The 27273-nt window shown below is 32.1% G+C and overlaps 1 protein-coding gene across 1 annotated transcript; it reads left to right on the forward strand.

Annotated features, from left to right (window-relative positions):
* Positions 1-2713: 2713 nt before the first annotated feature.
* Positions 2714-26787, forward strand: LOC148281900 (solute carrier organic anion transporter family member 74D-like). The gene is made up of 10 exons (XM_088225910.1): positions 2714-2729; positions 7086-7467; positions 9578-9847; positions 11439-11597; positions 17420-17713; positions 18683-19043; positions 21221-21368; positions 22222-22415; positions 25583-25686; positions 26443-26787. Exons 2-10 carry the CDS (start codon positions 7161-7163, stop codon positions 26754-26756), a joined length of 2151 nt encoding a protein of 716 aa, XP_088082036.1. The 5' UTR covers positions 2714-2729; positions 7086-7160; the 3' UTR covers positions 26757-26787.
* Positions 26788-27273: the final 486 nt, after the last annotated feature.

Genomic DNA, 27273 nt, shown 5'->3' on the forward strand with positions numbered 1-27273 from the left:
TATAGAGAAAGCGAGGTCAGTATGTTTGTTTTTGTTTAGCTTGTAATTAACTACCTAGGGGAAAAATCCTGTCTTTGTCTAAAAATATTTGGACAAACTCAAAAACTTTTTTTTTATTTCCTCTTTTAAATTACTATAATTTTTAAAAATATCATGAATATTTAATTTTCTCTTTCTTATGTTACACAAAAATATTATTAAAGCAAAAACTCATCCACATTTTCTTGTATACTCGCGAACAGGCCATGCCCTTGTGGGATTTTTTCGTTTACTATTTTTACTATTAATATGTATTTCATTGCTATGTTATTATCCTTTATTTTTTACCTCTTATGTATATTGTAAAAAACAGAAAAAAAAATAAATAAATTATAACTAAATTTTTAAAAAGCAACTGGTCCAAGAAGCACAATTTTTTAATGTTTTCAGGCGTTGCCTAGTGTGTAAAATGTTTCAGTCATATGAATCTCACCCACATCTTTAAAGAATTCAGCTATTTAACTTGACAAAAATCATTAGAAAAAGTACTTCCTCCATATACCCAAAACCGTTTTCAAGACCATGAATCTTCGGTTTCACTCTTTCACGGTTGCAATTGCTTTTTTGTCAATAAACGAGTTAATCTTTTAAAATGTTTAATTTCAGGTATCGCGATTTTAATTGAACATAACTCTAATACTTTCACTATGAGCTTGACAAATCTTAAAAGGCTCACCATATATTCGAAAGTATGTGTGTTTTTAATCTTATTCGGTGTTTTTTAAAAATTTTGTATTATTTTTTTACTGGAATTTTTTTATAATTCCTTTTATTATTTATTGAAACAATTACGGTCATACAAAGTTAACATTAGATACAAAGTAAAACAAATCAATAACTAGACCAATTAGGGTTTTAAATTTATCGATATATAAATATCAGTTCTCCACTGCAATATGTATCCTCATATATTTGCTACTAGTTACTAGTTACAAGTTTGTCATGATGATTATTTTTATTTGTTTTATTTTTCTTTTGCAAAATAAAATGCATTTCTATCTTCATATTTAAAAATGAACTTCTGTTCTTTTCACTTTTATACTAATATGTAAAGAAGATATTTTTTATATTTTTCTTTTCCTTCTAAAAATCATTTATATAATTTTTTGCTACTTCTGTGTAAAATACATGTCTGTCTTTTTTTGTATATATGTATGTAAAACATGTAAAAGCCTAAAAGGAGTTTAAATAAATAAATAAATTTACAACTCGTTGAATTGGCCTCCAAAATTAAAATATTTGGGTCATTCATATGAACAAAAATATTTTTTTTTTGTAAATAAAAAAAGAATACTCGTACGAAACTATAATTGACTTATGTTCATTGTTTTTCGGTAAAAAAAAATAAAAATAATAACATTTGCATTTCGTATTGTTATCACATACCTACTAAACCTATTTTTCAAAAACTTTTCTTTTTCATTTGCATCATTACACATGTATTATTTTTACATAATCTATTACTATATATAAATTTAATAATTCTCATCATTCCCTTTCCGCACCCAATGGTGCTTAGAGCACTGCATTAGTAAACCAATCGCAGCGTAACTTGATCATTTTTGTTACATGAAGGTCAGATGATTATTCTTACGCTTCGAATATCAGTCCAGGGACTATGAAACATTCTAGTGTGAGAACACATTTTTAAATAAATATTTCGTATCAACCATGTCGGGGATCGAACCTGAGACTTCTTGCATGGTAGGCAAACGCACTGACCATTACACCACAAAGCCGATTATAAATGAAATAGGTATTTCACTAATACTATAATTTTACAAAATAAATTGCAAAAAAAAAATGTATTATTTAATTGCCGGGCCTGGTCCTGGATGTGTAACAGTGGAAGAAGTGAAATGATCAAGAAGAAAAAAAAATGAAATGAGACACTGTCGAAAAGCATATAGTTAAATTATAAACGCCATTTTCTTAAAAATAGCTTGCACAATCTAAATGTATCGCATTAGAAATAATAAAACACCCTTTATTTCTTAAAATACTCTATATGTTTATGAGTTGAGGAGTCACATAACCGAAAAGCGAGCTAATAAACCACAAGAGGGGTTGAAAGTGGAACTTCAGCCCTGTGAGAAAAGTATAGACAAAAAATGTTTTCCAACGCGCGGTAAAATTTAAAGCATTAAATTATACGGCAAAAATTCTTGAAAATGTATGAAAAATATTATTAAAAATATTTTAATAAAAACGAACTAATTTGAACGATGTCACTAGTTCCCATGATTCAACCGATGATAAGAGAGTTCTGGAAGATTTCTGGTTTCCTAGAACTAGAACTGACTGAGAAGAAGCGGAAGAGAACTTGAGTCGTCACACGCGGAGTAATTTCAGAGATACAAATTTAAAAAAAATCTTAGCTCTGAAAATTTTTTTGGCTTAGTTTAATAGTCTATTAAAAAATGAAAATACATACAAAAACCATTGAACTGCCTCATTGTGAAGTTATGTGTTGCGGATTGCGATGAACAATGAACGTGTCTCTCATAGCAGATCAGTACCTTCGAAATCTTAGCGGGAGATGTTTCATACTACAGTCGCGATAGGAAATAGCGTATTTTTCAATTAACATTGGATGGAATGACACAGTACTCTGTACTTACTGCGAGCGTGCTAGTAATAGTCTGTTGATGGAAGAGGTGGAGTGTCCTTCTATTTAGAGTATTGTGAAGGTGATATGAACGTTTCTACGCGAACAGTGTTTAAATTTTATCAATTTTTTTCTACTTAATTGAAGTTATTGGGATGTGTTTTCAAAAATTAAATAACTTGTGTTGAATTGTTGCTTTAAGGTGTAACTCAAATAATTAATGAATTAGTTGATGTTTGAATGTGAAAATCTACCTTATTAAAAAATGTAAATCAACAGTACATGTTCATCTTCTTATTGTCTATCTTGGTCAGGCCCAGCGTTGCCAACTCTACTGATTTTTCTGTAGATCTAGCGATTTTTGAACATTTTTCTTTTTTTCAAATTTGTATATCATTTTTTTTTTGTATTTTTTCGTCCTCCATAAAGGCAATGCTCTTACGAATGAATAAACCAAATACTCACTTTTTTCTGTTCGCTCCGAAAGTCACTTTTCTACCATCTGTTAATTATTATGAAAATTGTTTATCCATTAGTTGCTTGGTTAGTATTGCTAAATAGTGACTCCCGGTTATTCTCAAAGTTTGTAAATTAAATTTATGTTATTTCTATTTCGGATGTTTGAAGCACTAACTTTGTAGTTCATTGTTATACTCGTACTTTTAATGTATCAATAAAATCACTTTGTTTCATGAACCACTTTTTTTACTGTCACAACTGACTAGTTTCGGCAACTCACGTCGCCCTCTTCAGGGTTATATAATATCTAAATTTATTTTAATTTAATAAGTATGTTTTTTTTAATTGACTAGCTTAATTTGATTGTATTAATATTATTAATGATACAGTAATGAAACGTTTATGTCACCTGCAAATATTTTCTGTTCAAATTTAGTTACTTATTTCAGCGATAAGTAGTTATTTTTTTATCGTTGTGCTAAAAAATTACGAAAAATGTAAAAATTTTCATAAATTACTGTGATCTCGTCGGAAATCGAATCCGGAACCTCCGTGTTCAAGTGTCGTTCATTGGTCCACGGTGCCCGCCATTTAAGTTTAGCGAAATTTTGTAATTAAAAAGGAAGGGACATTTTAATACACCTCCCCCCCTTCCTTCTCTCCTTGACGCCTACTCCACGAGGACAATGAATCTACGGAGTCCTTTTTCTGTACCTACTGATTTTAGCATGATGGAGGTTGGCACCGTTGGTCCGGTCTATTGTGAAGTGAACTACCAGTTGGACGTATGCCATTATCCATATTTTTTCTACTTTAGCGTTTTTCCCAGAAGACGCCTGCTCTTAGGAAAATTTTCAGAAGCAGAGAAACTAAATTTTATCATACTTTTTTACAATAATTCATATCAATTACCCCCATTGTCATATGATCGGCGTATACGAGAGTTCAACGAAACAGTTATAATGTATATTTCTTATCTTGGTATCGCATTTTACTATGCCATGTCTGGGTCAAGTTTTTTTGGTTTGAGTTGCCTTTTTTGTCAATTGTTTTTAAATACATAAATCCTTTTTTAAAACCATTCTTACATCTAAACCATCGGTGCGATGCGACTAATAGTTATTTATTTTTTTAAAAAAGGAAAACAAAATAATCATATGTGATGCATAAAATCAACTTCAATATATTGAAAAAACACATATTTAATCTTAATTACTAGTAGATTGAAATTTCTTCTGTTCAACAAAAATCCATGTTATTTGTACTTAACAAATTACAACAAGGATGGATAATACCTTAAATAAGGGAATATGGAAGTCAATGCATTTACAGGGCTTATGACCTGTCATTGGCTGGTTTAAGTGGCCACTTTACACACTGTGTAACATTCACCATTTTGCCTATGTTTGAACATCCATATTTCTTCAATTCTTCCATCTGTTGATTTTAGTGAAGTTAAAGAGCTGAAACCTTTATTGTTGTGAAGAGATTCATCTGACTGAATTATTTCGCATACTAGGCAACGCCTGAAAACTATTTTTCAATTTTTAAACTTCTTCTTGGACCAGTTGGTTTCATTACAATATTTGAGTTTGTCCAAATGTTCGATGTTATTTGTACTTCATAACGTTTTAAAAATACGTGATATTTTTATTTTTATTTCGTTGATTCTAAAAGAAGTATTTATTTTTGACTATGGATGTTGCAATTAAGATAGGCTTGTATATTTTACTTCACAATGACAGGCTTAAATACCTACCGGTTGTTATTCGTATCATTTCACCGGTTTTTTTATCGCAAGTATGTAATTAAAATTGAACACATTTGTTTCACATTTATCTACAAAATTCTTCTCACTACAAATTCTTAATGGACTACTGTTTAAGAATAATATATTTAATTCCAAGCTTCAGGCGATTATTTACTAAAGCACAAATATATTTTTTTTTTTCTATTTTCGCTTTATTTTATGTGTCACGGGGTGTCGAGTAGCACTCTGTAATGAGTTATGAAATCGCCCTTCTGTCGTTAATAGACAGCGTCAAATATTTATTTTTATTTATTTATTTATTTATTTATTTATTCATGCAAAGATACGGATAAAAAATTTGATTGTATTGTTTTATTTGATTCACTTTAAAATATAACAAGGTGTCTCCAACTACACTCGTTGGGTTCACTGTACTTTTAATTAATTATATTCTAATTTATATTTAATAATAATAAATATGTACAGATACTATCTTGTTATCTAACAAAGTGAATAAATATAACACTAATCTTCGCCGCTGTTTTACTTGAAGACTGGAGGGCGATTTATTGCAGGTGCTACTCATCAACCCATAGTACATAACATTAAGGTCAAATAGTACTAGAGCGGTACTTCACGGCACTGTACGGTTCGTCGCAGCAACACGAAATATTATTTACAGTGTTTTGGATGAAACAAATTATACTACAGCTACGCTACATTGCGCGGCACTACACACAAAATTTTGTCGCGCAGGCTTGACCTTTAAACACTTAAACGTCCAAAATGTAATTCACAGTTAAGTGAAAAAAGTTTTTTGAATAAAGTAACAGTACATTTTAATTTTATTTTATTTACAAGTTAAGGGATTTAGAACTAATGTGAACTGGTGACATCCTTCATTTAATTTGACTTTATAAATTAATCACAATAATGGCTATTGATGGTTGCAGATTTTATATCACTAAAAGGTGGCTAAACAATTTTATTGATTTTCTTAATACATGTGAGTAAAATGGTTAGTTAATTAACTTATTAAATAATTTACACACCTTACGGGCTTTTACATTTATTAAAAATACATTTTAAGTGCAGCAGTGAAACATAAGTATGTACATTGAGTTAAAATTAAAGATAACATAAAAAAACTAAAATATACAATAATAAATAAAAATAAGGAAATGTACTAACATAAGTGTATAAAGAAATATGTTTACATACATTTACATATAAAAACATACACACATTCATACACATGCACATGCATGCATACATACACACATACATGCATGCATATATATATATTTTTTTTATTTTTTTTTGTATTTATACTTATTTTAGAAGGTAAACATGAACATAAAATATAAAAGGAATAATAATGAAACCCACTAAACCGCGAAACCGGCTTGTCAGCAGGTTTCTTATTTTCCTTTACAAATAAAAACGTCATATTTAAATTTAAAAAGTAATATATACATTATTAAGAACTAAAAACATACGTACTTTTTACAGCAAATTTATTTACAAAAATTTAAATAGATGACTGTTAACATAAAATAATAATCAATATAAAGACTTGTTACATTTTAGCAATTTAATTAGTTTTTTCTTAAGAGTTTTGTTAACATTTTATTTTTAAATCTGCTTAGGAATCTTATTGAAAATTTTAGGAATTGTATAATGAAGTGTCCTGTGGCCATAGAAAAGCATTTACGGAGAGGCACCCTTGTTTTTTAAAAAGTTCGGATACCTCTAATATATAAATATGTACACGTATATATACACATTATTATAGAGATACATGAAAAAAATAGTAAATAAAGAACAATATTAAGAATTTTTATACAGATTAATGAATAGCCTTTTGAGTACTTAACCTATAATTATATATTAAAGTACATAGGTAATACTTGAGTAAACAAAATGTAAGAACTCTTCCGCTGTATCGTAATTCACCCCGAGTTAAGAAATGCTCGTCAGTTATTCAATCGCTGTAATTTTATAAACTCAATATTAAACAATACATGTTTGTACAAGCTATCTCAACTTTCTGTTATCGTTTGTGAGTTGGCAGGAAAACTTTAATTACAGATGAATACATCTCAGTCAACTGGTTAGTTCATCGGACTTCAATCGTGAATTTTATGACTAAAGAAGCAAACGTAGAATTCAAAAAAATATGTTAAGTTTGTAATATAATAATCATTTTTTTCAATTACCTATTTTCAGTGATAATTAATAATGATTAAATAAATTTGCTACGAAAGTGCTTGATAAGTGTGAGTGGCAGAATCAACTGCAAAAATGACAAGTGAAAATGGAAATATCAATAATGTTAATCGCGTTAAGACAAATGAAGACGAAGAAAAGAAAAGGATGCTGACGTTGAAAGAAGAACTGAATGAGTTTATCAAGGAGATGCCCGTTACTGAGGAGACCACGTGTGGCTTCTGGATATTCCGGGGACCGAACTTACAGAAACTAGCCAACAAGAAGATGTTTGTTTTGTTGTACGGACTCGCGGGGATGTTTTACGCTGCCACATATGCTTACTTCAATGGTACAATTACTACCATGGAGAAAAGGTTTAAAATACCAAGCAAAACAATGGGTGAGTTGTAAATAATGTTTATTTAAGTGTCCTTATTAGGATTTTTAGATCAATTTTAGTCAACCATGCATGTCCTGAGATATTAAATCTATGTTTAATTTTATCTGGTTGGTTTATCGAGTGAATGGATTCTCTCGGCATTTCTTAACTCTCTTTTTATTATATTATTGTTATCAAAAATATTTTTCACTTTGTGGTGTGACATTTTACACTTATGTGTTTATAAATTTGAATAAACCACTTTAATTTAGAGTTGTATTTCGACCGGTTTCGAGGTTACTACCTCATCGTCGGGAATTAAACTTACTTATAATTACTCATGTTGCTATTTATATTATAAAATATCGTATGAAAGAGACAGAAAAATGAAAAAAAACTAGAGAAAGAAGATAAAATGAACCATAATGGGAATATTTTTAAAAGAGGACTCGAAGTTAAATTTTATTGATTATTTATTATTTGAGGTTTTTTATTAATGGGTTTACTAATCGTTCTAAATTGTCTAAACGCAAACCATTTTTATTGCCATGCAAAATTTCCACACCCATTTCTTGATTAAAATCATGGTTTTCGGATATAAGATGATTTGCAAATTCTGAAAAATTATTATTACTGAGACATCTTATATGTTCTTTGATTCTAACTTCAAATTTACGTGAAGTTTTTCCAATATAGAAATTTGGGAAATTTAAACAATTTAATTTATAAATTCTCGAATGATTTAATTTATCATCCTTATCTTTTCAATTGAATAATATTTTACCTATATTATTATTGGTATAAAAAGCTGGCCTAATATTGTTAGGTACAATTTGATTTATTTTTTTAAAACTTTTTATTTTTTATTCGGATAACCAACAGCTATATTTATCTTACATATAAAACAAAACAAACTGCAAATAAGCTTATTACAGGTTTTCACAAGTAGCATCACAGTAATTTAAAAAATATTCTCGAACATAAAATGAACAGTAATCTAATGTAAATCCAAAAGAAAAGAAAAAACACTACGAATTATTTAAAAACAAACACCGCACATCATTATAATTATGCGTAAATGAATCTATGCTAAGTGACTTTGTTATTGCAATAAAATTATTAAAAGTTCGCCATAAATATTAATTTTGCCTATAATTAGATGAAACAAGAGGAATATGAAGAGGGGTGGATATAGTGCGAAAGGGTCTCCTGGAGGCAACTGGTGATGTCCACATGCTCCATTTAGGAACCGATGTGAAAAAGAAGAAAGGAGAAGTAACACGAGTCCACATATAATACAACACTTGAAATATCTTGCTTATTTATTTAAATTATGAAATTGTATTTTTTGTTATCTTCAAATGCACATTTTTACATCGGATTTGTAAAGCAAAATTTGAATAAACACGCTGGATTTTAATATTAAAACAAATTCAACAAAAAGTGGTAGTGTTTTGTTTTGGGTTCGATTCCCGACATGGTTAATATGAAATATTTATATAAAACGGTGTTTTCACACTAGAATATTTCATAGTCTCAGGGCTGGTACCTGAAGCGTAAAACTGATCATCTTACCTCCATGTGTCAAAAACGATCAAGACATTCTGCGTTTGGTTTACCAATGTAGTACCCTATGCACCATTAGGTGTGGAAAGGGAATTATGATGTCTCTATTTTTTTTTTCAAATGTCTGAACTTCAGTTTATTGTCCTTTGCTTATGGTAACACGATGTTACAACACCGAGTTAAAAGGAATTTTGTAGCACAGACTTTTTAAAGTTAAGCTAAGTGCTGATTAAAAATTTAAAAATGAATATTATACATGATTTCAGATTTCCTGAAATACTTCGCAAAAATCGTAAAAAGAAATAGGAATATTATATTTATTTTATCATTCATTGTATGAAATAAGTGATATAAAGCAGTGGATAAATTTTGGATTTCTTGTAAGAAATAGATTATTTTAAATGATTTTTCTTTTAAAAATTTTGGGCTTTTGTACAATTTCAACTAAATTATTCCAATTTCAAATTTTGTATACACCTGAAATGATTTTTTTTTTGCCTGGTTATTTTTCTCCTAAAATAAGGTTTCGAATGAAATGAGAAATTGGTCGTTTTTTTCCTTGCAGGAATAATTTCAGTTGGCAACGACATAACCCAACTATTGGGCGCAGTCATCATCAGTTACTATGCTGGGAGAGGACACAGACCAAGGTGGATAGCCTTGGGTATCTACACCGTGGCTATGTTCTGCTTCCTAAATGCACTTCCTCACATCTTGTATGGGCCGGGAGAAGATGCTCTGCAGCTGACCTTCGAGTATGGAGACGATTACCAAGTTAACGTCACCAAAAATTTGACGGAACTGCTCAAGACCAAACATCTCTGCAACTCGCTAGGTAATAGGAATATTTTTATGTTACATATTATGCCATCAAGTTATGCATTATCTTATCCTACTTTTTATGATAATCTTTATATGTAAATATAATTCTTGTTTATGTCACTGAACTGTGTTTGAGTGGGTCCCTGGATGGTTTAAATTCATAATTAGACCCGGTAGGTGGCGCTGAGATCTGTAACAAACTCTGTAAAAACTAGAGATATTGCACTCTTTTTTTCATTTTGTTTTGCAGCAAATCACACAATTACGAAACGAAAAGATTGAAAAGTCACTTAGTATATAGTTTATCGAAAATTCGAATATCGAAAAAACGTTTGCTGAGCTAGCTAATAGCAAGCTAGCAGTCTACCGGGTCCGCCAGTAATGTTTTAATAAACCCACTTAAAGGTCAAAGTAATATAATTATGAACCACAATCATTTACTTCTTTACTATGTCACAACAACTTTAAAAAAAGTATTTCGAGTTTGATTTCGCCGAGATAGGGTTTGCTAGTGTTGTGGACTCACGGTCACGAATCAGTGGTCTCTTCGAACTCTCCTTTACCCCAACAAAGTAAGTTTTTTACAACTCATTCAAAATGGCTACCAGAGTTAAAATATTTGGGCAAATTAAAATAATAAACATATTATTATAAAAATATTAAAAAATATCATAAAATATAAAATAAAAATGTTAATTTTTTATAAGGTTATTAGTATAAAAATAACGTCGTGTGAAAGACGCTAACAAATAGAATAAAATAAGGCAATTTCTGCATAATAAACCAAAAAATAAACTTGTTTATTACAAATACAATAAAGTATAATTTTAATGCAAAATATAGACAAAATATGGAATTCCAATAATGCAAGCGCAGAAATATCAAAGCATCTGATGTATAGTTTTTATGCCTGCATCTTAGTTTATTGACATAAGCAGCAGCTCAAACCGCTCGCTTAGGTTTTACAGCGGTTGGAGGATTTATAAAACAGATAACCCTAAGTGATATCCACGAACTCTTCCATTTTCAAATTGGTTCACTTCGCGTCTAATGCTATTCACCAAAACTGATCAATTTCGTACATCAGTAGGATCTTGGGATTCCATACTCTAATCAATTTCTAGTTGTAACTTTTCCTTCAGTGACAATTGGGGTTGGGATATGTTGCCTTCGTTCATCAGCGTAAGGTTGATTTAGTTTTTTTCGTATCATTAAATACCCTTAATGCTTCCTAAATGAGGTCATCATCAAGACGCTCTTGAATGCAATCCCAAAAAACCCCGAGATGAGCCGATTAGAAAACGACCGGAATCTCGGGATTCAGGATCCCAGGACTGTATTTTTTAGAATCAAGCCACAGAAGTACATGTTGTTGTATAATTATCATTACATTGTTTTTGCTATTTATCTTCCACGGATGTCATCTAGAATATTCTAGAAACTGGAGTATTTGAGAGATCTCACAAAATGCTTCTTGTTACGTAATTTATATTATCATTTAAATAAACTTTAACGCTCTTGTACAAACAGTTTTATTTGATTGTCTCTATCTTGTATTATTTAATGTAGGTAACAACTGTAGTAGATTTATCTTGTGGTTACAGCGAATGCCGAATGTGAGCTGGGCGAGTTGAGCGTTGCCCCCCTAGCGATATGGTTTATTGCCCAGCTGGTCTCCGGCATCGGGGGCACTTTGTACTACAGCCTGGGGTACTCCTATATGGACGATAACATCAAGAAGTCCAAGTCTCCGGTTATCATAAGTTGGTAGTATTCCTTATTCCATCACATCAACGTCATAATCATTTTAGCGAATTATCCACCGCATAAGGTTGGTATGGTAGCGGAATACAATTAAACTGTTTTATTCGTAGATAGTTCAATAGATAAAGTCATTATAGATTTCGCACCCCCAGAAGTACACTGTGGTATGTCTAAACTGGCCATTTTGTAGCAGAGCAAAATAAAACTTTTTAAAAATATTATTTGAAATTGACATTATTTCCTGGACTGAACGCGAACAGAAAGAGGTGTCAAAAACGCTCATCTACGTGTATGTGACATTCTATTTGGAAGGTTTGCAATCAAATAATATAATATTAATAATACCTTGTAGCGCTGAAAATTTGCTCTCGATGACGTATACCTTTACCATTTTGTTTAATTTTTGGTGCTCATTTTTAAATTTTAAAAAACGCACACAACTTATGTTGACACCTAGTAAATGTCACAAAATAATTGTAATTAACCGCTTACATACTTGCAAGATAGTGTTAGCTACTAAAAGCATGTGTCGTATCAGCTGGTTGGTTTTATATTTTTGTGCAACTACTATGGTGAATGTGTATAGTAAATTTTGCATTTTCATTTCATTATTGATTTTTTTGTGAATGAGAAGTGCCCTAGAGTACAGTTGCCTGACGTCCAGAACACCATCTCGTTCAAACACCTCCGTTGTGGGTGTTCTGATAAGGACCCCGAGCAGAGCCTTGAGTACGTACTTTTGTGCTATTTCCAAGGTATGCATAGCACTATTGCTGGCTCCGCCCCATGCAATTATTCCGTAATCTATAATGGTTTGGCACATTGTGTAGTATACTTGATTTAAAGTTTTTCTGTCAAGAATGTTTCTTACGGTATTAAATACAACAAGCTTTTTAACTTTTACTGAAACATTATCAATAGAAATTGTCCAGTCCAAGGTACAATCAATTTTGATTCCTAGATATCTTTTATTTTTTACATTTTTTATACAGTTACATGTGCATTTGTCACTATCAAAATCATTTTTATTGCATTTATGTATAATTTTTTTTTTGTTGCACTAAAATTAATGAATTTTGTATTTTCTTTGTTTAACGTCAAAAGATTCGAGTCTAAATAACCCTTGATCGTGGAAAGTGCTTTTTCCACTGTTTGGTAGGTTTCCTCCCAAGTGTTTCCATCAATGAGAATAACAGTATCATCGGCAAAGCTTATTATTTTCATATTTTCTTCTTGAGGGTTAAGGTCATTTATATACAGTAAAAAAGGAATTGGTTCCAAAACGCTACCTTGAGGTACCCCGAATGTGATTGGTAATTGGTGACTCAAGATTCCATTTACTTGTACCATGTGTATTCGATTTGTCAAATAGCTCCTGATCCACGCCAGTGCGGTGTCTTTTATGTTTAATTTACATAATTTACTTTATAACTTATGATGAGAAATGGTATCAAAAGCCTTACATAAGTCTAAAAGTATTCCAGTGCACTTTTTACTTTTGTCCAGCTTTAAAATATTAAGACTTGTTTACGCATTTAGCGCGTCATATATATACAATATACGATTATGAGTTAGAAACTAGCTTAAATATATCTTCTCTTCAAGACCGTCAAAATAAATCCGACCTTCTAGTCCTGTATACAATTCTCAACTCACTCTTTGATGAGCCTGAACTACTAAGCTCAATAAATTAAATATCCCAACTAGAAACCTCAGAAAAACTTACTTTTTCATACCGATAACCATAGAATTAACTATGGTTTTCATTCCCCAATGCCTAGAATTCTTAGGTCTGCCAACAAACATACCAGTCTTTTATAACAAGTTATCTTCATTCATAAGATCACTGAATCAAATTCAATTTCAAACACCTCTTTCCCCCTTCCCCTCCCACCAAGTCTACTGTTTACCATTGCGTCTTTCTACTTTCTTTGATAATAATTTTCTATGGATACCTATACAAATGTAATTAAAAATGCCCATTGGGGATATATACAAATAAATAAATATGTAAAGGAGATTTAGTATTTTTTATCTTTGTCTTTTATCTTTTTTTATTATTTCATAAGAAATATTTCTTATGAATTTTTCCTGTTTAAACAGGCTAAATATAAAAGGCTTAATATTATTACAGCTTCCGTTTGTAGCGGAAAGCTGAGTCGTTAAAAAAGTCAAGATCATACTTATCAAATTTTTAAAAATTACTAATTGCTCTTCCTAATAGAGAATTCTGAGCTGCTCTGGGGTTGGATTTGTCTTTACTCAGTAACGTAATACGATACAGTTTAATCCATTTGTTCACACGAAATACCACTATTTATTCTTTTGTAATATAAATCAATAAATTAAAGTATAACATACAAAAAAAATCTCTATGTTTGTTGTCAACCATTATCGTATTACGATAATTCCTTTTAAATAGGTGACGAGTCAACAAAATTTTGAGTATGTCGAGTAGACGAGTCGGATTTAACTTTCCAGGCAATTATCATGACCTGAATTTATTACAACAGAAAGAGAAAACAAATTTGAGAATTCAGTATGGAATCCTGGGCATTTACAGGACTTATGACACGAACTGAATTTGGCAATTTTGACGAAAGTTTTGAATTTTTGTGAGCATTTTTTTGTATCATGCACTAAGATAAATTTATTACACGTCAGAGAAGCAAAACGTTAAAAATTCCATAGTAAAAGATCTAGCATTATTACTATCAGCATCATTAATTACCTTTCCGCACCCGGTGATGCTTAGGACACTGCACTATTACACTAATAATGCAGCATATTTTGATCGTCCGTTTTATGAAAGTAAGGTGATAAATAAGTCATACGCTTCAGGTGACAGTCCACGAGTAGTGAAATATTGCATTGAATATTGTAACGGTCAGTGTAGGTTGAAATAAATTATTTGGTCCCAGTTGGGTGACATTATAGAGGTAGGTTATCAAAAATCAATAAGCAAATTTTTAAGATTAAGAAGAATAATGCAGATAATCAAATAAAGTACCTACAAACACTTACCATTCACCAGTTTCGCTCAATCGGCAAGAACATGAGAATTCTCCAAAAGAATAAGATTATGTTGTATAAGTTTAATTTTATGAACGGAATCAAAAACGTTATATTTATTTATTTATTTATTTATTTATTTATTTATTCACACTTTTTATCAAAATACAATTCCATATTCACTTTGCCCAGCTAACAAGGGTACATACCCCGTTCCAAGCTAGGCAATTACATTTTAATATATTATAATACTTAACAAATTAATATAGAGCACAGACAAACAAAATATAAACTTATTCGGATACACATTTTGATTCATATACATACAGACATACACATATATACACACATGTATATATAAATATACACATATATACACATGTACATACACACACACGTACATACACCCATGCGCATACACATACATACATTCATAAAAACATAGACAATTTATTTATGCGAAACTTCATGGTTGTCATCTATAAATATATATTTTTTAAATTATTCCTTATTTTTTATATTATATTTTTGACATCCAGTAAGGTTCTCCAATTCGTGGCATGCATCAACTTTTCTGACTCTCTGCGACCAATGTCATGAAAGAGCGAGGTCAACACCTTCCGTAACTTGACAACACTCCCGTCTTTCCACGATTCTGGCAAAAGGTTATGGACCTTTTTGCCTACGTTATAGTGTTGTCTCGATGCCAGAACAGTGTTGACCCCTTCACTTAGTATCAGATCCCTATTAGAGTATCTTGTATTATGGTTGTGGTTGACGCTTGGGTAAATGTCTCTCTTTATGTGTGTAACCACTACCGTTCTCAATATATACTGTTGAATAATATTCAGTACTCTGAATTCTTTGAAGAGCAAGTCACTTGGATAGCGAAATGTTTTTTTTAAGATGACTCGGATTAAAGATTTCTGTGCAATTGCTACAGGTTCAAGGGCGGTTTTTGTGCAAGCTCCCCAACCAATTAGACCGTAAGTCAACACAGAATTTGCCAGTGCATGGTATAGGTGTTTCAAGTCCGGGACTTTAAGTATATTTCTAAGTGGGATGAAAAAATGTATTAAGCGCTTAATTTTTGCAGTTATAGTTTCAATTTGTTCATTCCATCTCAAATACTGGTCTATAATTATTCCAAGATATTTTATACTTTGAACACTACTCAGTTTTTTGCAGTTGCAATTTACCATCACTGAACAATTATGTAGTTGAAGTTCGTGAATTTCATTAGGTTGCCCGGCGGAAGTTGCACTAAAACGTATGAACTTTGTTTTATCCGAATTTAAAGTCAACAGGTTTTCGTCTAGCCATTTTTTAATATAACTTAAGTCATTACTTGCTTTTTTATGAGTTTCTGACCAAGTTGATGCACTATAAATTATAGCTGTATCATCTGCAAATGAAATGATTTGTCCAAGTGATGGCTTGTTACAAAGTTCGTTAATATATATCAAGAACAGCAGTGGTCCCAAAGTGCTCCCTTGTGGAACACCAAATGAGAGCTGAGCAGGTTCGTTATATATAGAATACCTTACTGTAAAATGGAACAAATATGACTTAAAGATCTGGATTTTATGAAATAAACAACTCGTTAGTGAAATACAAAATTTTAATAAAATAAGCAATTCTCTACAAATGTACCAAGATTAGTAAATATAAAAATTCAGGATTCTGCCTAGCTAATATGAGTAAGTGGCTGACAATAAATTTATCTAAGAAATAAATATTCGTAACAGTAATAATGACAAGTGAAATAGATTCTTGATTTCGATCTCGATATGCGACGTCTTCAGTTGATATATTTTTACTCGTGGTTGGCTCAGTTGATGATTTCCCAGAAGATTATTTATATTTGTCGACATTTTAATTCAGTAAATGATCGTCTGCTTCCTTGCATTTGTGAATTTGTGTCTCATGATCTTGAAGAAAACTTTAAAATCTGACACTGACTTTTCCAGGTATTTACGAATAAACTTCGTAATAATTAGTGATCCATTCGAATCATGGAGTAAATATATTACATTGTAAAATCTTTATCATCGGACAAAGTAGATAAAAGGTGGAGTAAATAAAATAGAATTAGGTGGAAAAATGGAAAAAGATAGAAAAAGGTAGAAAAAGGTAAAAAAAGGTAGAGAAAAGGGAACCAGTATAAAATACAATCTCATTAGAATATGATATCTCTCTCTACAAGAACTTCGGTAATAAATTTAAAACAAATAGGCTTACGTTACGTTGAACGTTCCCTTTCTTGAAGGACTACATTTTTGAAATGTGCGGTCGCCTCTCTTTGAGTCCTTGCGCGACAGTTGGACTGTTTGTCCCGAGTTTTCAAATGGAAAAGAAGTTGTTTCTAATGCACGGATATCGTATGGATGAGTCACTACCGCGGCCGTCAGATGGCGCTAAATCAGGCAACTTAGAATTATAATCCAATACTAAAATGCTTTCAAAACGGGGTACGTTGGACTTGTTTTTTACAACGTTACAATATCACCTTTAAAATTTAATAATAATTTACGTTACCCTGCCAGTAATTGAGCCCGGGACTTCAAGCATGGTGAGCAAAAGCCCTAATCACTACACTACGAGGCGGATTTCGATCTCGATTTCCTTTTTCGGGATTTTTACTTGAGAATAGACATCGAGACGAAAATGCTCGTCCCGGGTTCTGGTTCTATTTCATATTTAAAACTGTTTTCTTCGTCCACCTGGACACGAACACACTATTGCTTTATTGTATTTTAATTATTTGTATCCATATTAATATGTATTTTTTTAATGTGACTTATTTCAGGTTTCACATATTTCATTAGAACCATTGGTCCTACTCTGGGCTATGCAATGGTATCCATATTCCTTAAGATGTACATAGCTCCCGAGCTAACTCCGACTATAGACAACTCTGATCCCCGTTGGCTCGGGGCCTGGTGGGTGGGTTGGCTGTTGCTCGGTAGTCTCCTTACTCTGTTCGGCACCCTTTTGCTGGCCCTCCCCAGGGAACTACCCAGGGCTGCGGCGCGCAAGCAACTTCTCAGGCAGAAGAGCAAAGAAGCCAAAGTTGAAGAATTTGTAAAACCTTCGTTCCAGGGTCTGTATTTTACCTTAAATTTGTTTGTGAAAATTTTAAATGGAAGTTTATATTAATTTAGTAACACTGTAAATAAAAGTTATGTTATGCTTAACCCTTTTCTTGGCAATGATCCTCTATCTCTATAGGATACATTAATCTCATTTTTTCTCATGAACTGTTAACGAAAAGCGGACAGTAGCGAAAAAAACGGATTCCATTCAGTTTCATAAAAGATTGGAAATATTTGAAGAAAAAAAAGGAACACGGATATGGATCTACCTTTGATACGATGAGGATGGTTTTCAATTTTGGGCACTGGGTGATGAAATTCTCTATGAAATGTAACGATTAATGATAACTTTTACAACAACGCGCGACAAATCCAAGAATTTTTATGCAATATTTATGTGTAGTGTCAAAAATGTTCATTGTTTTGTTACAAATCCAAATAATTTTTAGAAAACATATGGAATGTGTTGACAACTCATCTTAAAATTCAAAAGATGACTATCTTTAAAAAAAACATGAAATTTGGTCCGAAAAGGAAGAAATATAAACATTTAAGCACGGTGCAATTAAAGTATGCCAATAATAAAAAGTAATTGAGGCAGTTATTTCTGCCAAATGTGGAAATTCTAAATATTGTCTGTGTAAACAAGATAAAGTTGTAATGAGGCATTTATTTGAAAAATAAATAGATTATGTGATATTTATTCAAAGTAATTTCAAAGAAATGCAAGCTTGAATTGAGAAATTGCGTAAAATCCGCGTGGCCATAATTTGTTGTGTAGGTTTTGTATATCCAGATAATGTTTTTTTACAAATATAATTATAAAAATCAAACTTATAACACATCAAGGAGAAAAAAACCAAAAATAAAAGAAAAGAACGGCACTGCTTGCAAGAAGGTTGAGTATGATGAGATATGGCAGAGGAGAGGAAGACGGATTTTTACAATGGAATTAACATGTGTTTTCTTTGTTCCAGACATGATGACAACCATTAAAAGACTGATGACTAATCGAATTTACAATTACAACCAGCTGTCGTCGATTGCCTACGTGTTTGGTTACACCCCATACTGGATCTTCCTTCCCAAGTATATAGAAACTCAGTACAGGCAATCAGCTTCCGTGTCGAGTTTGGTGACTGGGACTGTAGGGCTGGTGTTCTCAGCTCTCGGAGTTCTGGTCGCAGGAATCATCCTCCAGAGGTTCAAGCCGAGGGCCAAGTACATGGCAGGCTGGAACACCATTATAGGAGTCATCACTTTGATGGGAATTATTGGATACTCTTTTCTTGGATGCCCAGCGGTGGATGAGAAAATGCCCATGTTTCATGATGGAAAGTGAGTATTTTGGGCTCATGTGTTGTTGTTTATATTACATGAACTAATTTTGATTAAATTTGCGTTGATTTATAAATCTATTGCGTATACATATATACAGTGGAACTCCAATTATCCGAATCAATTGGGACCGGACCCCATTTGGATAATTTGATTTTTTCTAAAAAAAAGGGTCTATTTAAATTCATTACTGTTTATACGGATATGTTTAAAATGAAAATTAATGATTGAAATCGAAAAATTAGCTTTTTTTTTTTTTTTAAAGGCAATACTTACATGTTAAGCGTAGTTACAAGCGCTGTACATTACTACAGTATGTACGTACCGTACTGTAAATGAATGCCATTGCACGATGGACATCTCGGTCAAAGTAAGCTGTTTGACTGTCATTATCCGTTTTCGTTTTAATTATTTTTATTGAAATTCTGAAAGCGATTCGGATAATCAGCGATTTAAAGCATTTTAACATTAATATGGAGTGACCTCTGACAAGGATAGCAATTTTTCTATTTGTTAATAGATTATTAAACTAAGCCAAATTGTATTTGTTTTTATTTTTATAAATCGTATTATCACCGCTATGATTTTTTAAGGTTTTGTATTTCTTAAATAACTTCGCGTGTGACGTCTGCGGTTCATCTCAATCAGTTCTTCCAATCGGTTCGTTTACGGTAAGCAAACCGGATATCCTTCACAGTTCTCATATCATTGGTCGGTTCACGTAAACCATTGACGTCGTTCAAAGTAGTGCGTTATTATTAAAATATTTTTTATTATTTTTTTCGTACATTTTCAAGAAACTTTTGATACAATTTAATGCTCTATTTTTTCCGCGCGCAAGAAAACATTTTTGTATCGAATTTCCCGTAGGGCTGTAGTTCCTCATTACCTTATAAAATAAATAAATAATATAAGCGTGACAAAGAATGCAAAATTTTACTTGAATATAAATTATATACTTAAACTAAATGTTATAAAATATTTGTATATAACGACTCACAGACTTTTCTAGGTCTACGGGTTTCAATAGGTACTGTCTCTTTGTCGGGTTACCCATTAAACCAGCATGCTAAACCCATTATACACCTTCACCATAGATGTTGCGCAAAAATATAAAACCGACATGCCATGCATTTTAATAGGCAACCCTTACATGCACTGATCATGTTAGGAAAATATTTTATGTTGTTGGAGAAATAGTTGAAAAAAGTGAGAGGGGATGAAGGAAGTCCTATAATATAATCCAATCAAACACAACAAATTACATTTCTATTGTCCTTAAAATATAGCTTGATTAGAATGACAGCAGTCAAACTAATTTCAGTGATGGGAAATTATTGATCACTGATCAAATCGATTTTATCAGTTATTTCATGCAATCATGAAAATCTGTTTAAAAAAATTGATATAAAAAACGAAAAACAAGCCGTAATACTAAAAATATGTACATAGATTTGTTCCACTTTTATTTTTATTTTTTTAATATTTTTTTTACCAGTGACCGGGTTTCATCGTGACCGACGTCGTCAGACTGGTCACGACGGGTCGGTCGGTCACGATGAAACCCGGTCACTGGTAAAAAAAAATATATATATAAAAATAAAACTATATTGGTAAGTATTTTTATTATTATAATTAAAATGCAGTTCCACCAAGAAATGTCAATAGAAAAACACCTATTTTAGTGTGTTTAACACAATTATTTACCAAAAAATGAGACATTTATACTTTTTTCATGAACAACATCAAATTAATTATTTTTTTATTCGATCGATTTGTCTCATCTCTAACGTTTTTGCAAAATGATGTAACCTCGTAAGAACGTCGTTAATAATTAGGTTTGTTTTAGTTTTCTTTTAGTTTTAAAGTTGATTTTATATATTAATGTTGATTTATGTTTCAAGCATTGTATTGAAAAAAATAATTAACACGCCAGTGCTGGTATTCCGAACGCGTTTACAGCGCGCTATAATGCGTATTTAGTACGTAAAAACGCGCTATACCGCGCTATAATTTCGTTTGGAATACCAGCCCAGATACAAATGATTTTTCGTGTGTCAAAATAAATAACTCCTTTGACGTTACTACAAAGTTATGTCGTCACTTTTTCCGATAACTGTCATTCTAATCATGTTACATTTTAAGGACTATAATACGTGTTTTGCCCTTTTTTTCAGGCTCATCTCGAATATGTCATGTAACGCTGACTGTAAATGTGAATACGTTAAGTTCTCTCCCGTGTGTTCTGTAGAGAGTAGAGAAACCTATATATCTGCCTGCACAGCGGGGTGCAAGAACCAACGCAGTGGAGAAAATGGAAAAATGGTATGGGAAAAATGAATAATTTGTTAACTCTTAAAAGACGGTGGTAAATAATTCCTTTGCGCACGGTGATGTAACATCGTGCTATCACTAGTAAAAGACGGAATATTGTAAAGTTCAGACATTTGAAAAAGAAAACATGACTTTCTCTTTAATAACTCTTTTTAGATAATTACGAATAAACATATAATTTAGCCCTGTTGCAGTAAAACAAATTACAAATACGCCGCTCACATTACGCGCGTGCGCTCCCCGTTACTGTCATTAACCAACTGAAGACTGAATCTGTTTTAGACAACACTCGCCGTAGAACAGCGTCTCTGTCTTCCTTGTTATGACTTTTATCTTTGTGCTATATAACTCTTTATTTCAATATGCCCCTTCAGGAGTTTCCCAGGGATCGATTCTAGGTCATTTTCATTTTAATGTTTTGTTTTTATGCCCAATGTCCGGACAGTGTATATTCGTCACATAACTTGTAATTTTTTCCGATAGATCTTCCGGCTTTTCGTAGATCTCTTCGCCACTAAAACAGAGTGGGATGAAGATGGATGGGCATGGTTTAGCTCGAAGTCTTATATGTTTATTGTGTTTATGAATATATTTTTTACCATTAATTTATTGCCTTTTGTTTGTCTTTGCTACATAGTTTGATGTTATTTTTGTTCAGGTTCTCGTATATATATTTCTTCATGTATAATAAATAGATAAATTAATTAATCCACAGAAAAATTGTTCCACGATGTGACACGTTTTGTTATACCTGTTTTAATGTGGGAATCTACAAAATCACCGCTCGTTAATTTGCCATTAAGCAGGCCATTTTCAAATAAGTCTAAACTGTGAATTATTTTAGATCTATACAAACTGCTCGTGTATTAGTACAAAGTACGGAGTGTCTGAAGAGGAGTCCCAATATGGAGGAACTGCCACATCCGGTCCATGTGAAGTAGACTGTCAATACTATTTCCACCTCTTCCTTGTGATAGTCTGTATCCTCAAACTCTTTGGAGCCATGGGCAGAGTCACCAACTTCTTGGTGACAGTCAGGTAATCACATTACTATACGTCAACAAAAAAGTGCAATAAAAATAACCCATTCAATAGAAATCGCAATCTTGCTTTTCTTTGTAAAATCGTATGCTCGTATTTTCTTCCTGCATTGGAGCAATTATTTTTTAACGCACAATAGATACTCGTATTTATCATTAGTTTCCTTATTGTTTATATGATAAATTGTTTAGTATGAGAACTAGAACCATCCAAAACCCCTTAAATGCGCCCATTAACTGCTGTACCGCAAAAGGTACCGACACAGAAATTTTTATTCTAAAACTGTTTTTAAAAGAAAACAACAAAACTGGTTCAGTTTTGAGGTGCGGAAAACGGGACAGCAAAAAATCTTTTTTCTCCGACGTGCAGTTGTCTTTTTCGCACAGTGTCGGGGAGGCATTTGTGATAAAGTGACAGAAAATCTTCAAATACATATGTTTTAATCAAAACTGTCTGGGGTCGCTTATCTTATTAGTTTTATTTGATTTTTTTTAAGCATCATTTAATGAAATTAAAAAAACTACATTTAAAAAGAAGGTCCTTCCTATAGACAGGATTTCCTAGCTAGTCGGGACCTGAAACAAAGAATCTCTGTAGGTTCATTTTAAAACTGTGAAATAAAAAAATAAGTTAATGTTCTTAACCTTTCCGTTACTATCCCAAAAACATCCGCGCGTTACGGTGTAGTTATTACACACGCGAAAAATACAATATTCAGAGGCAATAAAGCTAGGGTTTCCTAGGACAGCGGTGCCCGTAGTTTAACGGCCGTAGTGAACGGTGATGCGGTGGACAGCCGTTGTAACGGTGACTAGAGTGTGGTTTCCTAGGAAAACGGTGTTATCAACACCATTTAACACCGTTTCCCTCGGAAACCACTCTCTAGTCAACGTTACGGCGGCTGTCCATTGCATCACCGTTCACTACAGCCGTTAAAATACGGGCACCGCTGTCCTAGGAAACCCTAACTTTACTTCAATTATTTCAGTCAAAAGTGACAATATTTTTTATCTACTTGCTAAAAACATGAAAAAACCGTTAGCTTAGGCTCGCAGCACGGGCGAAAAAAAATAAACTTACTGTTCTGCAGAATTGGGCTATGAGAGTGATTTTGAGAAAAAATAAATAAACTAGAATAAAGTGGATGCTGAAACAAACAAAAATTATGGCAGTACGTCAACTAATATATTTTAATGTAATGTTTTTTGTTCACAAAATGATTAATGGTTATACCTCAAAAGAGTTGACTAAAAAGGTTTTTTCTAATCAATGTGAACACGTATATAAAACAAGAAATAAACATGAAGTAAGACTACCATTTCGTAGGAAAACAAGTACACAGAACTCGTTGATGCACCGAGCTGTACAGTTATATTATAAGGAAATACCATTAGAAATAAGAGAGCAAAAAAATATTATTTCATTTAAATGTCAGTTAAAAAAACATGTGTTTAGCAGATAAGTTAGTTTTTAAAAAGTAAATTTATTCGTGTTAGCCTTATAGAAGTTTTTTTTTAAGTGTACGTATATTGTTTAGAAATGTTAATAATTAGTATATGTTTTAATAATAATTAGATATAAGTTAATATTAGGACATTCATTTATTATGTTTGTATTATTTTAAGACTACATTAAAAAATAAATTAAAAAATCGCATCCGAGAAATTCGGAGAGTACTAGATTATGGGAGAAGTACTAGACACTTTGCCTTTCGCGCATGTGACGCGCGAACTTGTCTCTTTCATCCTCATAATTAGCTTTCCTCACCTAATGATGCATAGGGCACTGCATTGGTACAGCAATCGCAAAGTATCTGAATTTTATTTTTTTTTTTTATTTGAAAATTTATTTATAAACCCTTACGGATTATTACATTCATTTTACAAAAAAATAATATAAACATTTTTCATTCATACTCTGTTGTTCAAAATAATATTTTTTACATAAGAGTCTTTTGTTTAGTTTTGCTTGGTAGTTTATTGTATAATTTCAGTACCTCGTTTATTAGTCTCGACTGTCCTTGTCTTGTTTTAGGAGGTTGTTTATTATATTTTTCTGATATTCTCGTTCTATGTCCATGTTGACTACAATTTTTTACAAGTTTTAGTTCTTCGTCTACAATTACACTAGTGGCAAAGAGTTCAGTTATATTCAATTGCTTAGTTTGTTTAAAATGTTCTCTAGTTGCAGTAAGATAGGGAAGGTCATAAACTAACTTTAATATTTTATTTTGTCGTCTTTGTAGTCTGTTTTTGTCATTTGATATCCTGCTCCCCATAGTTGTTGCGTATAACATATTTTAGTTTTTACATAGGCTTCATACATTAGAATTTTTTCCGTTTTTGGAACAAAGTTTTTGGTTTTTAAAAAAAGACTTGATAATGTCGCCACTTTGCTAATTAAATTGTCGATACGAATTGTCCATGTCAATTGTCTGTCTATTGTTAGTCCTAACTATTTAACATGTTCAATTTCTGTAAGTGGTTCATTATTTATGTAAGCATCTACTTTATGACTTTTTTTTCTAGATTCAAAATGGATATTATTGCATTTTTTTTCATTAAGTGTAAGTAAGTTTGTGTTTGTCCATTTAGTCAACATAGTTAGGTCTTTGCTTAATCATGTTTGTTACATGATGATAAGATAATCAGTCTTCAATTCAGGTACCAGTTCATGGACTATGAAATATTTAACTGTGAAAACACCCTTTTATATAAATATTTCATGTCAACCATGTCGGGAATCGATCCAGGAACCTCTTGAATGGTAGACAAACGCGCTGACCATTACACCACGAGGCTGACTGTCTCTCTCACTCCCGAATATACCTGTATTATTGATAGTGAGACGTAAAGTGTGTGTGAGACAATTATGTATTAGGATTACTATTTTACTACGTACTCCGCAACATGCTACACATTGGTAAACTTTCTATTGAATTGATGATTTGTCTCCGATTTCGAAAAATGCTTTTTCTGTTTCCAATAAGGATTAATAGGATACGTAAATGTATAACGAAGCAATACTGAAAATCTTCAACAATAATTTTGTACATTTCTGTCGATATTCAAGTTATTAGATGCCGTGTGTACTAGCTTCACATCACCGAGAAGGGAGAGTCATGGGGCCAATTTATACCACTAAAAACTGTATTATTATTGCAGATGTGTTGAAGAAAGGGACAAAACTGTGTCTCTTGGAATAGGAATGAGCGCTATCAGTTTATTTGCTCTGGTTCCCGCACCAATATTCTTCGGATACATAATGGGTATTTATTTTTCTTTTCACTTTTTGTATTTCTGCCGTCCTGGAAGGCTGTCGATGACGATCTTTCGACTTTGTTTGGCGGAACCAAGGGACGCGGAGGCGAGAGTGCTGGCTGGCGATAGGGTCTCCCGGAGGCGTCTGGTAGTCTCCACATACTCCGCTTAGGAGCGGATGTGGAAAAGAAAGAAGAAGAAAAGTAATTTCAGTTGGAGAGTGGACTCGTAGTTGTATGGCGGACTCCAAATAAAAGCTTTTAACGACTCAATATAAGAACATCATAAAATATATTTATTTATTTATGCTTTACTAAGTTAGTTCATACATTTTAAGAACTAATATAAAGTTTTATTAACATCTAAAACTTCTCAAGAATATATTTTTTCAAATTAATTTTAAATAATTCAATTCCTCCCATTTCTTTAATCTCTTGAGGTAACTCATTATACAGCTTCAATTCCTTGAACAATGAGTTATGAGATTCTGTTTTTCTCCTCATTGGTACCTTATCTTATCTTTTTTTATCCCTTATTTCATATGTATGACATTGTAATTTTTATTTTTATTTTATTCATTCCCTCAATTATTTTATGTATAAAAATTGCTGCATTTTATTTTATTTGCTACTTTACTATCAGATTTTTTAAAATATTTTATAAATGTTTAATAAAACTCTGATAAAGGTGGGTTTGCGAAATAATAATCGGTGTGTTCATTGTACTCGTAGATATTAGTAATTTTTAAATCACCGTTTTTTCAGACTCCACTTGTCTAGTATGGGGGAAAACTTGTACTAATACAGGAAATTGTTGGATGTATAACGCAACGCTTCTAAGGCAGACCCTCAACTACACCGCAGCAATATTCTTCCTCATTGGCACATGTTTCGATCTTCTGGTTTGGTTGAATGTTAAGGATATGAACATGTTCGACGATGAGTTGGAATTGGCGGAAAAAGATGGTACAGCTCAAGCGACAGTTGTAAATAAAGAAACAGATGAAGTGAAAGAGCATTGTAAAGATACAAGTATACAGGATATTGGTCAAAGTATTGCAAGTCGAGAAAATCTTTAAATTTAAAATAAATAAATTTCTTAAATTAACATTTGTTTCAATTACAAAATTTCACTATCGTCTAAAAACAAACCATGCACTCATTCTTAAATAATACATACTCACTTTACTAATCGGCCTTCTTTTTGAGTCCAGTGTTGAACAAATGCCTTTCGTTTGGACTTCCATAGTTCCTTGTCAGTCACCACTCTTTGCCACTTTGGATCTGTAACACTCCTGATGTCGGCGGAGTATCTGGTCTGGGGTCCTCCTATACTCCTGCATCTTGTTGTTGGTCTCCAATGCATGCTTTTTTTCGTCCATCTACCATTCGACTTCTGAGAAACATGACCCGCTCAATTCCACTTTAGCTCTCTATTATTTTACCCACATCCGTTACTTTGATATTTTCCCTAATCCACCGATTGGCCTTGCGATCCCTGAGTGAGATGTTCAACATTATTCTATCCATCGCTCTTTGCGTCATCTGAAGCTTGTGTAAAATTCTTTGGTAATGATTGAAGTTTCGAACCCATAG

Source organism: Micrasema longulum, unplaced genomic scaffold (genome assembly GCF_059751315.1).
Source record: "Micrasema longulum isolate JH-2025_06_02 unplaced genomic scaffold, ASM5975131v1 h1tg000401l, whole genome shotgun sequence".
Lineage (NCBI taxonomy): Eukaryota > Metazoa > Arthropoda > Insecta > Trichoptera > Brachycentridae > Micrasema > Micrasema longulum.